This window comes from Myotis davidii, unplaced genomic scaffold (assembly GCF_000327345.1).
Source record: "Myotis davidii unplaced genomic scaffold, ASM32734v1 scaffold1012, whole genome shotgun sequence".
NCBI lineage: Eukaryota > Metazoa > Chordata > Mammalia > Chiroptera > Vespertilionidae > Myotis > Myotis davidii.
In genome coordinates this window covers 772,873-790,585 of record NW_006283769.1, presented here as the reverse complement: position 1 = coordinate 790,585, position 17,713 = coordinate 772,873, and the positions used below count along the sequence as shown (strand labels likewise).

The following is a 17,713-nucleotide window of genomic DNA, read 5'->3' as shown; positions in this document are numbered from 1 at the left end:
TGACCCCACCCATGCACGAATTCATGCACCAGGGGAAGGTTGTGGGGAGGATGGGGGGAGGAGAGAGAAAGAGGGAGAGGAGAGAGAAATTGATTTAAAGTATCCTTCAGAGATTTTGCAAACTTAATAGAATATTTTCTACCTTTGCAGGGCTGAGCCCATTTATCTGTATAATCTCTTCAAGATTGTAGTTATTGGAAACTTTGTCTCCTCTCTCATCTTTGCAGAGAGCAGTTTGCAATTACTTGCTTACTTGGGTGCTGTTCTGCAAGTTTGCGGATTTCAAGCTTGTGAGGCAGCCAAGCCACAGGATCTGGCTGGCTGTCAGCTGCTAAACAGGGGGCATGTAACTTGCCATTGGTCCCCAACTGAGAGAACTGTGGATGTAATTTCTTTTTGGTAAATATCCATCCTGAAGTGGATTTATCTCCTCTACACATTTGTTTTCCTTTGGGTGTTTCCCTTTTGTGGAGTGATCCTCACTCTGTTGGACAGGAGTACTTCTGTAATGTTACTTATCCTTTGAAAACAACGAAAAATTACTTCTGCGAAGCTGTTCAAGTCGGAGGATGTGAAGTAAATCCCATCCAAACCAGCAGTGACCATCTCTCAGAGGTGGGAAGAGCAACTTCTAATTCAAGTCAGAAAGTGAACAGTCCATGGGGTGACCGAGCTGGGGTGGCACAGCCACCGAGGGCTCACAGCAGGGTCAGGCCTGTCCTCGGACCTCCCTGTGGTGTGGCTCTGAGTTAGACTGTTTCCTGTGGTTGGTTTAAGGAAGGCGAAGATCTGTTCTTGCTCCCTTGGCCTCACTGATTGTCTCTTTTGTTATCATCATCACTACTGCCACCTCTATTCCCACCATTTCTAACACTGCGACTGACATATATTCAGTGCTTACCAGGGGCCATGAACTGAGATACAATTTATTTGATTTTCTTGTTTAATCCTAACACCAACTTGATCTGGTAGGAACATTTTACAGATGAGAAACTGAGGCTTAGAGAAGACACCGGCTATGAGGCTTTGGATGAGCTGAAGGGGCAGAGCTGAGGTTTACACGGAGGTGCTCAGTCTCCAAAGAGCGTGTTCGTAACCTCTATGCTATCTTGCTTTCCTGAGCTAAGATGATTATTGGAAAGTATTCACTTCAGGAAGTCACCACTTTTAAATATTCGATACATAAAAATTTGAAATGGCATTTCTCCCAGTTCTGTTACTTGCACATAATGTAAGTACCTTCAGTAACGGAGTCAGAAGGTTAAGCTAGAAGTAGTGTTGGAGGAATCTTTGCATGAGTTGGCAAGACTACATTTTTACTCTCTTGTTTAAAATAAATACAACATTTCAAAAGAAGAATAGGCCGTATGTGTTTATATAAAGCTAATTATTTATGCAAACTTTGTTAGATAAGCAGTACATCTGTTAGCTATATATATTTTAAAGGGTAGTAAAAGATGGTATAATAAGGTTTAAAGAACATAAAGATTATGGGGAACCTGGTGGCCAACTAGTTTTTTCTGAGAAACTAGACTTAAATAACCACAGAAGAGCATTTGGAGTTTAAATAATCAAGAGCTCCTTCATACTTAAGATTATTAAGAATACTTAAGTATTCTCTTGGGTCTCTAAAATACTTTTCCAGAATAAATGGGTATAGACATATTTTAAGGCAGATGCATGGAGTAGATGAGCCCTCAAAGTCATGTCCAGCACTGTGATTCTTGGGGGGGGGAGTTCACATTTAATAACTCTGATTGATTGGGAGAGTTTTCAAATTTGCTATTTGTCATTGGTTTAAAATAAAACAGAACTGGACTGGGGAACTGTTCTTAGTCATGTAAACTTTAGTTGTACATTTTCTTTCTAATACAGAGTTGTTTTTTAACATACTTGGGATGAATGATCATTAGTTTAGAATGGTATCTAGATGGATTTGCCCTCCCCTGACTTCTCCCTATTATACTTATAAGGATGGGGTTGATAACACTGTAAACTAACACCAATGGGCCACGTGTGTTCAGAATCCAGAAAGACATTCTAATAAAAAGCACTGAGTTGAAACACATAAGTAGAGAATCAGTCGCATTATGTTACCGATGACTGTCTACCTGAAAGCTAGAAATGGCTTTCTCTGGTCCCAACCAGGTGGCCCCTGGGGCAGAAGTGAAAGTTCTCTGTCAATTAGAAAAGTGGATAGATGTACTTTTTTGGCATGGCCTCTGCTTTATACCAATATAATGATAATTACAACTAATAGTGAATACTAATATTCCAGATGTTGTATTAAGTATATTAATTCACTTAATTACTATAGTTATTATATAGGGTAGGAACTGTTGTTATCTCCAATTTCCAGATGAGGAAATAGAAGCACAGAGATTGTCAATATTCACTGTGTGATCTGAGCGAGTGAACAGGGCCAGGATTTGAACCCAGACTGTCTGGCCTCCGGATGTGTGATCTAATGACAAGGATAAACTGTCTCTGAAGCCAGATTTCTCTTTCTTACATCTCTCTCTCCAAAGCCTATTCATATTGTTCTTCCTACAAATGCCAACTCCAAGAAAACAAATATGTAAGAAATAGGTGGTACTTTCTGTGTTCTGGAAAATGTAGTTCCCTAAGTACTCAGGGGGATGACATAAAGAACCCTGACTGGGTGACTGTTCAGGATTAGAATTTAATATATTTCCCTTCAGTGTGTTAGAAATCCAGACAGTAGTTAAGAGAAGGTTCCATCTGAGTCCAGCAGCATCATAGCAGAGTGGCCTAAGCATTGGATTAAGTTGGGAGATTGGCAGATCAAGTCCTATTCATGTGTTGGGATGAAAATAGAATTTAATCAACACCTGGATGGGCAGAGAGGGGGTTGAAAGGCAGTCTCCACAATTCAACTCTTAGATCTGAGTAGACTTCTTTTTTTGAGAAAAAAATAAATTTATGGAATAATTATTGTTGAATAAGAGGAAAATAATCTAAAATTTAGCAAACTTAGACTCAACTCTTACTACTGTTGCAATATAAGAACAGAAGAAAAATTTAGAAAAAAATGTTTGTCCTCAATAGAATGTAGGGAAGACCTATTATGCAAGAAATAAATTAGGAAGCAATAATGAATAGACTGATAAAAGGACAACATGATCAGATTAAGAGAGGTCAGATGAGATAAAGATTTAAAGGTGACCTAAACATAATTAAGTTAAAACTTTCCTCAGCGAGTGTCAAGTATGTAATTGATCCTTTGGAAAATAGAGTAATGGTACTGAGGAAAAATTGAAACTGATGATGGAAAAGGTAATAAATATTAACAAAAAAAACTTGAGTTGAAAGATTGTCCGAGTCTATAGAGCCAAACAAGTCAATATGTGAAGGAGAGATCTATATATAGTCACAGCCTGGCAAAAACATTTGAATAAAAAGGATAGAGAAAATTCTGCATGCATCATAGCATCCATAGGGAAAATACTTTACATCCAAAGGACAAAAATAAAAATCAAGCTGCTCTCAGATTTCTAGTTTGATGTCCAAAAAAGAGGTAGTGGAATAGCACCTAAGTTTTGGGAGATGAAGAGTGTGACTCTATAGTCTTATAACCCAGCCAAGTCACCATTACCGCTGTGCCATGCTTCCGGAACTGTCACTATCTGCTGAAACAACTTGCAGATATTCTTGCACCAAATTTATGAGCCCAACCCCACTAGGTTTACATGACTTGCCAGCAAAAACATTCTAGTAGGATGCGAGTCCAAGTAAGAAGGATGTGCCGTGAGTTTCAATCCTACTTCAGTAGTCCTCCAAATAGTATAGTGTATATTCTGGTTATCTGTTGTTCCTGACAAACATTCCAAAATGTAGCAGTTCAAAAATCAAGAATTTTATTATCGTTTCACATGAATGTGCGAGTTGACAGCATGCAGCTGGGAGGCTCTCTCTTGGGGGCACTCATTCTTTTGTGTCAGCTAACTGCTGAAGGATGAATGCACCGGAAGGCTTCTTACTCCCATGTTTGGCTCCTGGGCTGGCAGGGCTGCAACACATGTGTTGGTTAAGCATCTTCCTATCCATTTAGTCTCTCCATGTGGTTGGCTTGGGTTTCCATACAGTGTGGTCGACCCAGATGAAACTGTCAGGCTTCTTAGGAAGGAAGTCCCAGAGTATCATCTCTCTCATGCAACTTGGTAAGGCCAGCCTGGATTCAAAGGGACAGAGGCATGAGGAGAGAGACTGGCCTCTGGATGAGGGAATGGCATGTGGGGAGGGAAGAAAGTGATGGCAAGTGTCCTGGAGCCACCCTACTACAGCTGTCCTCCCTGCTCACTTCATTTCCAAATGCAGGCTTCCAATCCTGTGTGGGAGCATTGCTTGGTTAACGTGAATATACCTATCAAAGACTTTAAGTTTTATTAAGTAGGCAATTAGGCTATCTAAATCTCTTGTGGGAGTCTGTGGTTAAAGATACCTCCTCCTTCTCTCTCTCAGGAGACCACCTGTATTATACTACAAAGGTGATGGGAAAAGTATAGCATAATGGATAAGAACATAAGCTGTGGGACCAGACTACTGACTTCAAATCTGACTTCTCCCCTTACTGGCAGTGTCATCTCAGGTCACCTGACTTCTCTTATCTTTAGTTTCATCTGCTGTGAAGTGGGACTAATGACATTATCTATTTCATAGGGATATTATTATTATGAAGTTAGTTAACATGTGTAACACACTTAGTGCCTAGCACACAGCTAACACATTATGGTGATGATGACGACTTAATAATTTAGAAGAACCTCATAGCACATTTCTGAAAGAAGGAAAAAAGACTTGTAATATGCTTCCTTCTGTCTGTAATACAGCTAATGCCACCTTAATGCCTCTGGTGTTTTGTGTCACCTGGTCTGAGGGGTACTGTTCTTGTCTTTCCAATTTTTGAAGTGGCAACTCTATATCCTAATTAGGAGGAAGCCCCGAACTTGATAATAGTTTTAATTTTTTCAAGTGCAATTTTGTTTTTCTTTTTTTTAACTCTTTAGAATTTCTGCAAACCCACTAAACTGTCTGTCAAAACAGAACCTGTTAATTGAGTGAATTGAGAGATTCTGCAGAGTAAAGCTAGTCTCAAATCCAACCGCAGGGAGAAACGAATCTGCTGTAACAGGAGTGACCTGCAACCCCATTGAGCACAGAGATCAAGAACCCTTTGCCTTCTTTCTTGGGGCATCACCACAAACAGAACCTGGGGAAGGGAATCCAGGCAGAAAGAGGACTGTGTTCATTCACAATTTAGAAACTATTTCTTAGCTCAGTTAGGAAGGAGGTTGCAATGCATTCTGAAGTGCTCTCACCTAGCACTTCCTTCTTTCTCCTGTTCCCAAGTCCGTCTTTTTGCCCATGCCCTTTCTAGAAGAGCTTTATGCTCTAGACTTCCACATTATCTTAACTTTGCACTGAACCACCTCTGAAGCTAAAATAGTAACAATAATTCCAGGTTTTTCCTCCTGAAGGTTTCATTCAGGAGTCAGTGTATGGCTAGGGAACCTATGTTTTGCAAAAGCTCCCTGGAGGGTTCTACTATTTCTGGCCCATGAATTGGCTTTTGGAACCACAGGTCTAAACTTCTCCCAAGTCCCAGCTGAAAAAGAAGCACGCTGTGTTTTCTTCCCTTGGGTTTTTCCAAGGACACACTGTTGACTCTGAATTAGAAATGCTAAATGTATTGCTTGACCTCAGGAAACTGAGGCTTTGAATGCCTTAACTCCAGTAAATAATTAATATGAAAAATACAGGTGTAGGCCGGGCCCTGTGGGGACCTAATGTGCCCCATGGGAACCCTGATATCTCGGGGTGCTGAGTGGGGAGGTTGATGCTTTTCTTCAGCCTAGTATATTAATTTGTTTGTTCAGCAGCCATTTTAATGATTATGAGATCAAAGAGGTTTGCTGGGCACAAGGGATCCAAAAAGTACAGGTTTTAGAATCTGCCAGATGTTGGTTTGACTCAATGCTGAGCTATGTGATTTTGAGCTATTTACTTAACTTCTCTAAACTTATTTCCTCATGAGCAAAATGAAAATCATGCTTTCCTTGCGGACCATTGTAAGGATTAGAAATAATACATGTGAGATACCTCATATATGGCTATAATTTGTTCAGCATTTACGTGCCAGGTGTAGTTTCTGGAACTTTATATGCATTGCCTTTACCCCTCACAGCAATACTGAAGTGGGTACCAATGATTTTATCAGTTTAGAAATAAGAAAAACAACCCTCAGAAAAAGTAAGTAACTGCTCCAAAATCACTAGCTTCTAAGAGACAGGTCTGTTTTGAATCCAGTGCTATCTGTCCCCAAGCCCATGTTCTTAACCTTGTGTCCTAGATGTCTGCCCAGTCCAGGGTCATGTGACTGCTCCAGTCCTCCAGGATAGACCTGGGAGTGTCCAACCCATTAGCTGGCCAGGCCACCCATCACTCTGTGGGTTAACTTGCAGGGGGAGCAAGGCCTGTGGAATTCCCCTCTTGGGAATATGCAATTAAGGCAAAAGAGAATGAGGCTATTATAAGAGAGAGTTAAGATGAAAGATCATGGAGTTTACTCAGGGCCAGGGTCACCTTCATAGACCATGTTTAAGTTGAAGTTGAGGGCAGTTCATTTTATAATGGAGACAAAGACCACATGACTTGGGTCTAGCCTATATATCTTTGCTTTGACTCCCCATATTAGGTGAAATAAGTGAATATCTATAACTTAATTTCTGGAAAGACTCTTACCAGGCATATATTGGCATATATTGCCAATATATGGCATATATTGGTCTTAATTGTAGCTATTTGTAATTATGCACAAACTAGGGGCCCAGTGCACAAATTCGTGCAACCTTGAAAGGAACTGTAGGCTGTGAGGACACAGGGGTGGGTTTCAGCCCATCCTCTGCGCCCACTGCGGCCCCCGGTCCTGTCTGCCAGCACTGGCCCTACTTGCACCCACTGATGGCGCAGAGCAATTGGGGCTGGCGCCAGCAGTGGGTGCAAGGTGTGGCTGCTGCCCTGATCACCTCTCAGGAGCAGGGGGAGGTGGAGAAACCCTCAGGGGCAGTGGGTGTGAGCAGCGGGACCAGCACTAGCAGCAGGTGTGAGCGCTCGGTGGGACCAAAGAATTTTCAGTAATCACCAGAGGCTCGCCCTAATGACAGCAACTGGCACCCTGCTTGGTCTGGTGACCTGGCTCACCTGCTCCACCATCCTGTTGCAGCCAATGCCCTCCATGTTCTGCGCTCTGCTGCCGATGCCCGCCATGTTCCACATGTGCCCCCTGGTGGTCAATGTATATTATAGCGACCGGTTGTTCTGCCATTCGGTCTATTTGCATATTAAGGTTTTATATCTATCTTTATCTATATATATTGCATGACATATCCACAAACATAAAATTAAAACAGAAAGTGGTAATTTGTTTAATGAGGGAGGATTAAGAGCTGCCCTGGGCACAGAGGAGGGAATGTGTTCCTGAGCCTTTGTGGAACATGCAGCTCTTTATTCTCCTGTGCTGACTCCCTTTGTGTAAAGGTGAGCTGTAGGCTTGGACCGGTAGCCCATGCCTGACACAGCTGTCTTGGAGAAACCATTTCTGTTTTTCTTTTCACTTGTGTGTCTTCAAGTTCCATAGAAATTGTGTTGAATCCAAATTAAATAAATGCTTGCCATATGATTATAGTCCTGAATATCATTTCTTAGACTTTTTTTTTCATTTAGTTAATGGTTATTGATTGAAGACCAAGGAGTAGATATTAAATCCTCTTATTCTAATGGAATTACCTTAAAAGGTATCTTCTGTTATAGTATGAAGTCAGCTATGGAGGAACTTGAAATTCTTCTCTGATTATCCCATCGCTCCTAATCAAATGAAATAGTTGTATCATTTTCTCTGCAAAACCTGATGTTTTTTCTGACTTAATTTAGGAGTGCCAAATGAGCCTGATGGTTTTCTGAAAATTTTATTTATCTTGAGTAATTTTAGGATGCAGAACTGCACAATGTTCTGGCAGGCAGTTGGAGTACTTAAGTTTTTTCATGATATTCAATTATGTGAGAATGTGTCGAAAGCACTTACAGTGAGTGCATGGTCCATGGTAGGAATGTCCACCATCTCACTTACCCGACCTAGGAAACTTTACAGATTGCATCTTGCTAAAAGGTAAGAAAAAGAATAAGCAACGAATCAATGCAGTGTAAATTTACAGAATGCCAAAGTTACAGATAAGTTGTTATTTAGGCAGTACTTCAATAGTTCATAAAGCAGTTTCTTCACAGTTATGAGGTGGGCAATGACTTCTAGAATTTGGTCAGAGTAATGTTATTTGTCTTCTAAGGTTTGTCTGTTTTTCTGCATTTCTTGAAAAACAACTCTATAACTGTGTCCTTATCCAGTGTTTTAAAACTATAAAAGTATCTAAGAATGACACTGAAACCTAGTTCCAAGCCCAGCTTCTAATTAGCTGTATGAACTTGGATAGGTCACCCTAGTTTTTCTGTACCTCACTTGTTTCATATCTAACCCCTCCTTCCCCCAACATAGCCAGTTGCTTCTGGTGCTGGGAGGCCAACTTGATCAGAACCCTTTGTCAGGACTCACCACCTAATCAGCTTTCATACTTGATATCAGGTCTATGTACCAGATAATAGTGAATATCATTTTTAATTTTACAACTCCATTCTTATAAATAAGAGACCCAAGGAAAGGACTTGTTCTTCGCAGGTAATTTAGGTTAATTTTGCCATAAGAAAATACTACTTGGGTTTATAATAATGTGTCTTTCCCCAAATCAGTGAATAGCAGATTCGTCTTTTCTCCTCTCATTATTCCCTGCCTTTACTTTCAAACATCTTTAAAAGCATCGTGCAATTATATTTTTACTGGTCTTGCTACGATTCTTTAGTTTACTAAAGAGCTTAACTCTGCCTAGAAAGGAAAAAAAAGGTCTCAAATTGGGGTTAAAATGAAGTATGTAAGAAGTTAGAGCCCCAAAGCTCCCATGTACATTTAAAAAACAAACAAACCAGGGTACTCTTACCTTACAGTAAAAGTGAATTAGTGCCCTCTTGTGGTAGAGTTATGTATTTATTCCTTCACACAAGTGAATTTACACAGAGCATTATTTTAGTCTTCACTACCCTGAAACACTTTGTCCTTTACAATGAACCTGAAGTATTTATAAAAAGAGCTCTGGATGTATTTTGAAATAAATATATCCTAATTTATTTATTTTCACCTGTCTTAAACGCCATAGACTTATGTCTTTGAACTGATTTCTTTTTTTCTGTTTGAGGTACCAGATATGTATGAGCTTATATTAAACAAATCACTGGAAAGACCAATGTTATATGGAACAAATCCAAATCTCATTGAAATTACTTTTCTGTAGACCTTACCACTTCAAGTGAGTTGGGAGGGGCTTGGGAATATCTTGTTGCCCCTTCAGAATTCTTGTTACATGCCTGAAGAACAATGATTTTCTTCAGGGCTATAAATTTTGAAATACCAAGTGCAGGAAATCTTAGTGGTGGTATAATTAACTTATAAAGGCTCAGTTGATCTTCAGAATTAGCTTTTCTTCCAACTTCATTGTTTTGAACATGAAACAAAATTTTAAAACTAAACGAACTTCCTTTCAACAAAATAGGTAACAGACCTCACGCCTAATAAAATGTGCTATATAAGAAAACTTGAGTGGTTTTAAAGACAAAGAAAGGAATTTCATACTATTTTTTTTACAATAAAAATATGGCAGACTTGTACAGGTAGAACATTAAAACAGAATTGCTTGCCGAAACCGGGTTGGCTCAGTGGACAGAGCGTCGGCCTGCGGACTGAAAGGTCCCAGGTTCGATTCCGGTCAAGGGCATGTACCTGGGTTGCGGGCACATCCCCAGTGGGAGATGTGCAGGAGGCAGCTGATCGATGTCTCTCTCTCATCGATGTTTCTAACTATCTTTCTCCCTTCCTCTCTGTAAAAAATCAATAAAATATATATTTAAAAAAAACAGAATTGCTTATTGAAATAGTGTAAATCTATAGCAGTAAATATTCTGAATTTTGAATGATTTTCACATTTGTATGTTTAGAGAAGTGTATTGTCATTATTTTGGATGATTGTCACTCTTCACCAATAGCCTTGTAAGATGGACAGCTACTTGTAATTTATCTCCAGATTGTGTGTAGACTTTTAAAACACATTCACTTTTATGAAGATGAAATGACCTGAGATTCAAGATGCCCTTTGGAGGTAGCTTGCTATTTTTCAACTCTTTTTTTTTTTTGGTCTATTTTTCCTGAAAGAAAATTTGACTAGTCATCAAATAACCATTGAGGGATTTTCTAGTTCTTTCCAAAGACATTTGTCTGTGAAATATTTTTAGTGAAAAGGGTGTTATTTCTTTTAAAAACCCAAAGAAACAGGTAAATGTTACTAAAAATGACAAGGAACTTTGTACTATAACTAAGGAGCCAAAAATGAATTCCTTTGCTTTATTCAGAGTTCTAGCTAACTTCTCTCTCCTCTGACTTCCAGCTAATGTGAATCAATAACCATCAAGATATGTTATCCTGAATTATTATAGACAGTGGGAAGGTTTTTATATTAGACTATGTAGAATATTCTGTGGTAGATGCCAGTCATGCTCATCATACTTGGACTCCTTTCTAGGAAAAAAATAGAGCTTCATGAACTAATAGATATTCTTTTTAAAAAACTTAAGTAGAATTGGTATACAACATTATATTAGTTACATCCCCCACCCCCTTCCCTCTGGTGACCATCCCTTTGGCCTCTGTTTCTATGAGTCTGTTTTTATATTCTTAATGTCTTAGTGTTTAGGTCCAGTAGTCCTTAAGCTTTTATATATCTTAGATTCATTTATGATTGGCCACTCATTAAAGAATCTGCTTACCACCGCAGTAGAAATGTTTTAGTATTACAAGGTTTTCCTTATAGCTATTTATGCTAAGTATTAGGAACATGCAATTATTCTTGGACATAAATTTAATTGTTGTGGTCTTAAAATACAAAATGCATCTTCATAGTTTAAAACACTGCTTTGGTAGTCATAAAAATTGTAGAAGGGCACTTAGGTAATTTACAGGGTTTTTTCAGAGTTATGGTAAACATCTTATAAATTTCTGCCCAAGTTTAGATTATTTTCCTAGAATAGATTCCAAGATCTCGTTCAAAGGTTATGAACATTTTTGCCCTGGCCAGGTAGCTCAGTTAGTTGGTTGGAGCATTGTCCCGATACACCAAGGTTTTGGATTTGATCCCCAGTCAGTCAGTGAATGAATAGATGAGTGGAATAATAAATCGATGTTTCTTTCTCTTTCACTCCCTCCCTAAAATTCAATTTTTAAAATGTTATGAACATTTTAATGCTCTTTTTATACTTGTCAAATGGCTTTTCAGATAGGCTGTATGAATCAATTGCATATTCTTAAACTGCATCCCGAAGCCTGTCTCATCACATTCTCACTAGCTTTACATATTTTCACTCGTAAGCATCTTTGCAGTAGCATCTCAATTTATTTGGTGGTTTTGATTGTGAAGATTGATTGTTTAAATATACTTATTAGCTATTAGCTATTTTTTTTTACTTCTTCTTCTGAATTGTATTTAGGACTTTTGTCTATTTTCATATGAGCTTTTAAAATATTTTAGGAACCAGCTGGCATTTTTTCCCCAGGGAATCATCAATCACTCTTAAATAAATAAATCTCTGTTGCTACTCATTCTTGGGCAAACTCAAGTTGCCCATATGAGAGAAAGTAATGGCCCAATTACTATTCACTGTCTACAACTCAGTCCCTCTGAGTTTAGATGTGGAGGCAACCTTTTATGTTCTGCCTAGTGTGTGTGCCCTCCGATGTAGGACAAGATTCACCGGCTGGTGGGTACACAGGTTTCTTGTCTCTCAATGTTAACTGCTTTGAAGGATGACAATCTCTTTGGGGTGATTCCTGAGTCACCATAATGAATTTCTTAAATACAATGAAGCCTAGGTTTTAAGTTAGCATCACAAACTTATTAAACTGTAATAGAAATTGGTCCTGGTTTTAGGTGATGACCTTTGTTGTCATAGTTGTGGCTCTAATACTGGTCATTACAGTTAACTGTATTTGTCATAATTGTGGCTACTTCCCCCAGTGTGTATATATGGAAGCTTTTATCTTTTTTGTTAGTCACAGTTACTGAATTTTTTTATTTAGTTTTCTTCCATTAGAAAGTCTTCCTCAAAATACTCAGTAATCATTATGGAAACTGTTCACAACCGTTGTGCCTCATCGATGGATGTATAAGAACCACTGTTCAATGATGAAAAGATTTTTATCTAAACCTACTAAGAGCGGGGGAAAACCCTCTGAAGCATTTCCTTGTATTGGGGAGCTTACAGAAGAATGAAATTCATGTGTGACTGACAGAGGAGTCAGTATTTTCACAGCTTCATGTAATTTGTGAGGCTGCCTGATATCTTGGTTCAAAATAATCTATCCTGTTTCTGATTCTAATAGCAGTAATCTACAGCTGGATGTTAGGAGTATTTCCATAAGGCACTGCTCACCTTTCTCTGTAGAAGAGTTGATAGGTTATCCTGTTGGACTATTTCCACATGTGTGCAAGTCAATGTAATTATGTTGGTTAGAGTGTGGTTTTGATAATACCTTTCTAACTCTGTTCATTTTGATGATAATCTTGTTTTGTCAGTGGTATTTTACTCATCTTCCTTTCATCCCAGGAATATAATCTTTTCTAACGGCATCTCGTAACTTTCTAGTGAAAGATGACTATCGCATCTTCTTCCTATAAATGTAGAAACTGAGAATCACCAGTGTAATATTGCACCAGACACCTCTGTCCCAAGACAGTGCTCCCTACCAGGTTTGCTTCCTCCCGGAGAAGGCCTTTCTCTGTGAAATCACATTGCTTTGCCTTAAAAGCTAGTTGTCTTCTTGCATTCACACAACAGTGCTGAAGAGATCTGCTCTGTAGGTCAGATTCTCTTCGATCTTGGAGATTCACTCAATAGTGATTTGTCAAGGCACCTGCATTCTTAAAGCACTCAGGACAAAGATACGCATAATTTGTCATCAGCGTTGGACATACCTGGAGGCTGACAATCTCCTAACAAAACTCAGATCTTTTCTGCTGATCTTGGGGAATGTATTTTCCAAGTCTTCTCTTGAGAACTAAAAAGCAAGAAAGTTAAATCCATGAGTTGAATTAGTCTTTGGGTGACTGGCATCAAACTTGCCTTTAAATGTTTTCTGTATAGGTGAATATTCTTGAAAAAATGTGCAACCATCTAATGCAAGTCTCGAAGTCGTTCTCTGAGTCTAATCTACCCACAGATGTAAAGAAGTTAAGTGAAAACATAAGTTAACATGCTTGTATAGTAAGTGTGTTATTTTCAAATATATAAATAAAAACAGGGATATATACTTTTGTTAAATCTTAGCAGAGAGCAGAAGAAAATATGTGCAAGACTCTTTTTATACCCTTTGTTAGAATATGTTTTAATATTCTTTTATTACTTTGAGTTGGGCTTAAAGTCAAAACAACCTACTATGGACCACAAAATATTTTCAGTTAATTTAGGCCTATTCATGGTCAAATATTGGCTAAATGTCTTAATTCTTTGGTATTTGCAATATATCTTACATGAGAAATGGGGCTGACCAAGAACAAAACCAAGCAATGAGCCAATAGCACAAAGATATCATTCAAAAGAGATTGCTGAGGAAAGTTTTACGGTTATAATTAGGTCTCCCAGAACATCTCTAGTTGGAACAGGTATCATATGACTTATTGCCAATAGAATAATTGTACAATTTGAGAAATTATTTTATATAAGTTTTCAGAAGCATTGCTGAATTTTTGGCTACAATATGAACAGTTTTATGCAAATACTGAATAACTTCTCTATCACACACAATATTATATCAGCCAGCAAATCCAAAGACCATTTGATATTGACAATTGCATCAGAATAATATAGTAGGTAAATGACATGAAATTGACCCTCTCTTAAAATGAGTTTCCAGTAATTTAGCTTAGATTTGCTGTTAGTGAAAGTAGTGTACATTTGATTCCCAACTAAATCATTTATATGAAGAATTCAAATGGTGACTGTGAAAAGCTTTAAATAACATATTCAGTATATTTTTATCTTAACAGAATACATTTTAAAATCAAGGAATGTTGGCATTATTTCCCATTCACTGGATTTCAATTTGCTTTTAAAGAAACCTCCAGCCTTTACAGAAATGAAATTTAAACTGAACTTTTCAATGTAGTCAGCAATGACTTAAAGGATTTTCTGTTTAGATAAATATAGATCTAAGAAAAACCTTCATATAACTTTATCATTGAAGCTTCTTTTTAAACATTCTATTTAATGTTAAATATTTCATCTCTCTGCCCTCATTAGTGTGTCTCATCATCAGATATGGTGTTATTAAATAGTTGTAACTTTACAGGTTTTTTTTTTATTAATGCTGGCTTGGACTAAAGCTTCATTGGGTAGGATTAACTATATTTAAAGATGGCAAAATGCCATTATAACATTAATGCCAGAATTTAATGAGAACCAGAAGTTAACTTCAAGGACCTTCATAATTTAATATGAGGGCATGATCATATTCTGATTATTTTACTACAGTGTCCTATTAAAGTAAGCTACTGTTTTTCTAATCTTTTTTTCTTTTGGTAAAAATTTTACTCAGCAAACACTTATTAAGTATCCACTATGTGGCAACCATGTGCTATAGTCTTATCAGTGGGACTATTTTCCATCCTCAAATAGAATAAAGCCTTTCTGATCAAAAAGAGCATAAATGAGAAACACCTCCCTTATGCAGGACTCTCATGGCCTCTCGATCTAGAATGTCTGGTTTCCTAAGGCATGCATCTACCTCTCCAACCTCTGGTCTGTTTCTTCTTCATTTCTCACATCGGTCATCTATGTCCCTGACATGAAAAGGTCTGGGAAGGTTGGAGAGCATGGATTACAACTGGATGTCCTAGTTGTGGTACTGATTACTATGGTGTCTCACAGGAAAAGCTTTTGTAGAACTACACAATAAAACTGGACATAGGGCAGGGAGGCGAGCTGGCTGTAGGATTCGTTGTCTTTTGAGGAAAAAAACTTTCCTGTACCGAAGATGTATAGTGATGCCTCACTTTCTGTAAAATGCAAGTGAACTTTAAAGCTATTTCCTGCTTAAAAATGATCCCTGTGTGTTTAGAACTCAAAGAGATCAATAGACCTAAAGTGAATGTTCCTTATTATTTTTTTCATAATCTTATGTACATATACTTGCAAAGAAATGCTGAGACCTTCTAAAGACCGTGATGCATAACCACAATATGTAAGAAGTGAAATACAGCAGAGGCAAAGGGAAAACTGCACCCCCAAACTCCAACTATTTAGCTTGTGCTCCAAGCTTCCTAGTGACTAGGGCAAAGAGAACAAACAGGATCACATGGTGTGATTTTCTGCTTGTAAGATATATTCCACCAGTTATTCAGGAACAAGCATTTTTCTTGCTCTCAATAAGAACAACTGGTCTAGGCGATTTTTTTTATAAGAAGCCATAAGCTGCATCATGAATGATGGCCTCATAAATTTTTATAGAAAATAAAGTATTCCACATATGTCATATCATATATTGGCCTTTGGAGAACACAGAGGGAATAATGTTAAAAGCAAGACGTTTGTTTCTCCTGTGGGGCAGGGCAAGGGGGGTTTGAAACTTCTGGTATATTTACTGTAGATAGATGCTTATTTTCTTTTGACCCACTGACATGTGGAGCAGGAGAAAGATGTAAAGATGTCTAGTAAAGGGTAGCATTGTTAAAAGTAGGAGGGGATAAGTGAAATTTTTGTGGCAGGATGATATTTGCAAGACTGATCAGGCTGCTGGGAGGTGTTTAAATATGCCAGTTCCCTGTAACAGGAAGATCAGTCTCTGGTTTAGACAGCATATCCAATTTAGTAAATTATTATTATTCCGTCAAAATTAATGTGAACAATTTTCTCTTTGAGGCTGCTTTTTCCATAGGTGATGTTTTCCAGATGGGCTTTGTGTAAAACTCTTAATGTTTTATGTTTTCTTTCCTAGAAAAAGAGCCTTTTCTCTCACGTCTTTATTTCTCTCTCTCTCCCCCCGCCATTGTAGGGAAGAGAGGGCCCAAGGCGAAGGAGAAGAAGAACAAGAAGAAGAAGAGGAAGCTGACCGAAAGAGCCCAGGAGCAGCACAGTGTCTTCCTCGCTACGGACAGGGCAAACCAGTAAAATCAGAGACACGTCGGGTGGATTGTGGGGTTTTTTTGTTTGTTTTTTGCAAAAGTGCACAAAGCTACTCTCCACTCCCAGACACTGGTGCGCGGTGTTTGTGCTGCTCTGACCGGTATCCGTTCCCAGTGACATTGTGAAAGGAGGAGCCCCGATGGCCTCTGTTATTTATGCTTTGATTTGCAGCTGGAGACTGTGAAGGTGGGAGCTCGTGCCCTGAATCGGAGCAAGGAGTGAGTGTACAGCACGGGCCTGGGCTCGGTGTGCACCACCACCAAGTGTGAGGCTGCAGACCCCCACTGGAGAACGGACTCGTGCATATTTATGGGAAGGAAGATGCTCAACAGGCAAAGTGCTATTTCACTTGTGCCCTCTATTTCTCACATTGTGCACTGTCAAGGAAACATGTATGTGGATATCTGCTTAATGTTACCACATGTTCTCGGCATCTGTTCCTTTCCAAGCTGTTGCGGGATGGAACTGTTCTGAGCTGGGGATATGCTGCAGGAATTCCTGCTCAGTTTCACAGCGGCTCTGATATGTACATATTCCGCTGGGGCTATGCATAAACCTCTTATTTACTGTATATTTATGCTCTCTTATGTGTAACAAGTCATGCCTGATTAATAGATGTCACTTTGTTTTTTAGTGGTTCCTAACTGTTGTCCAGTAAATGGCTGTTCTAGTTTTGAGAATTGACAAATGTTTTGTTGCCCCTTGAACCTTACCTTTTCTTTTCTTTGTGGGCTTATTTCTCACTGTAAGGATAGGATAAGCTAGTTTGTACATAGGGTCAAATGATCGGTGTCAAAGAATGTGAGGATCTCCTCACAAGATAAAGCAGCATCTGGCAGTCAGAAACGAGAAGTCCCTTTGAGTCTAAGAAGGGATGACATCATGAAACACACCTGAAACACGAGGAATTACAAGCAGCCATTCCTAGTACTCGTCATGCAACTTCACAGGCCAGCTAGAGAACCTTGCAAACTTCAGTATGTGTCTATGCATCATTTAAAGCAGCCCCTGACTTACAGTGACAGGGCACCTACCAGTATTCTTGGGTCACTGTAGGAGTGACCCTCATGAGACTATGCTTTGGATCTGAGGAGAAAACAAGATAAATTCCTACAACTGCAGGTCAGATCTTAACAGGTCCCCATGGAGCCAGAATGTACCGTATTTGCCGGCGTATAAGACGACTGGGCGTATAAGACGACCCTCTAACATTTCCACTCAAAATACAGAGTTTGTTATATACTCGCCGTATAAGACTACCCCCTCTTCCGCACACCTTCCACACACCAAATAAAAGGTAAAACAATATCAGATTTGATTTTAACATTTTAATTTATATTCAAATGCTTATGACATGCAGGAAAACTGT

The 17,713-nt window shown here is 38.7% G+C and overlaps 1 protein-coding gene across 1 annotated transcript in view; it reads left to right on the top strand.

Moving 5' to 3' along the window:
- Nucleotides 1-17,497, top strand: part of RSPO2 (R-spondin 2) — a 136,734-nt gene extending 119,237 nt beyond the window's left edge. Inside the window, exon 5 of the mRNA XM_015566169.1 lies at nt 16,214-17,497. Coding sequence (XP_015421655.1) covers nt 16,214-16,329 — 116 coding nt within the window. The 3' untranslated portion in view covers nt 16,330-17,497. The remainder of the gene's footprint in view (nt 1-16,213) is intronic.
- The last annotated feature ends 216 nt before the right edge of the window (nt 17,498-17,713 follow it).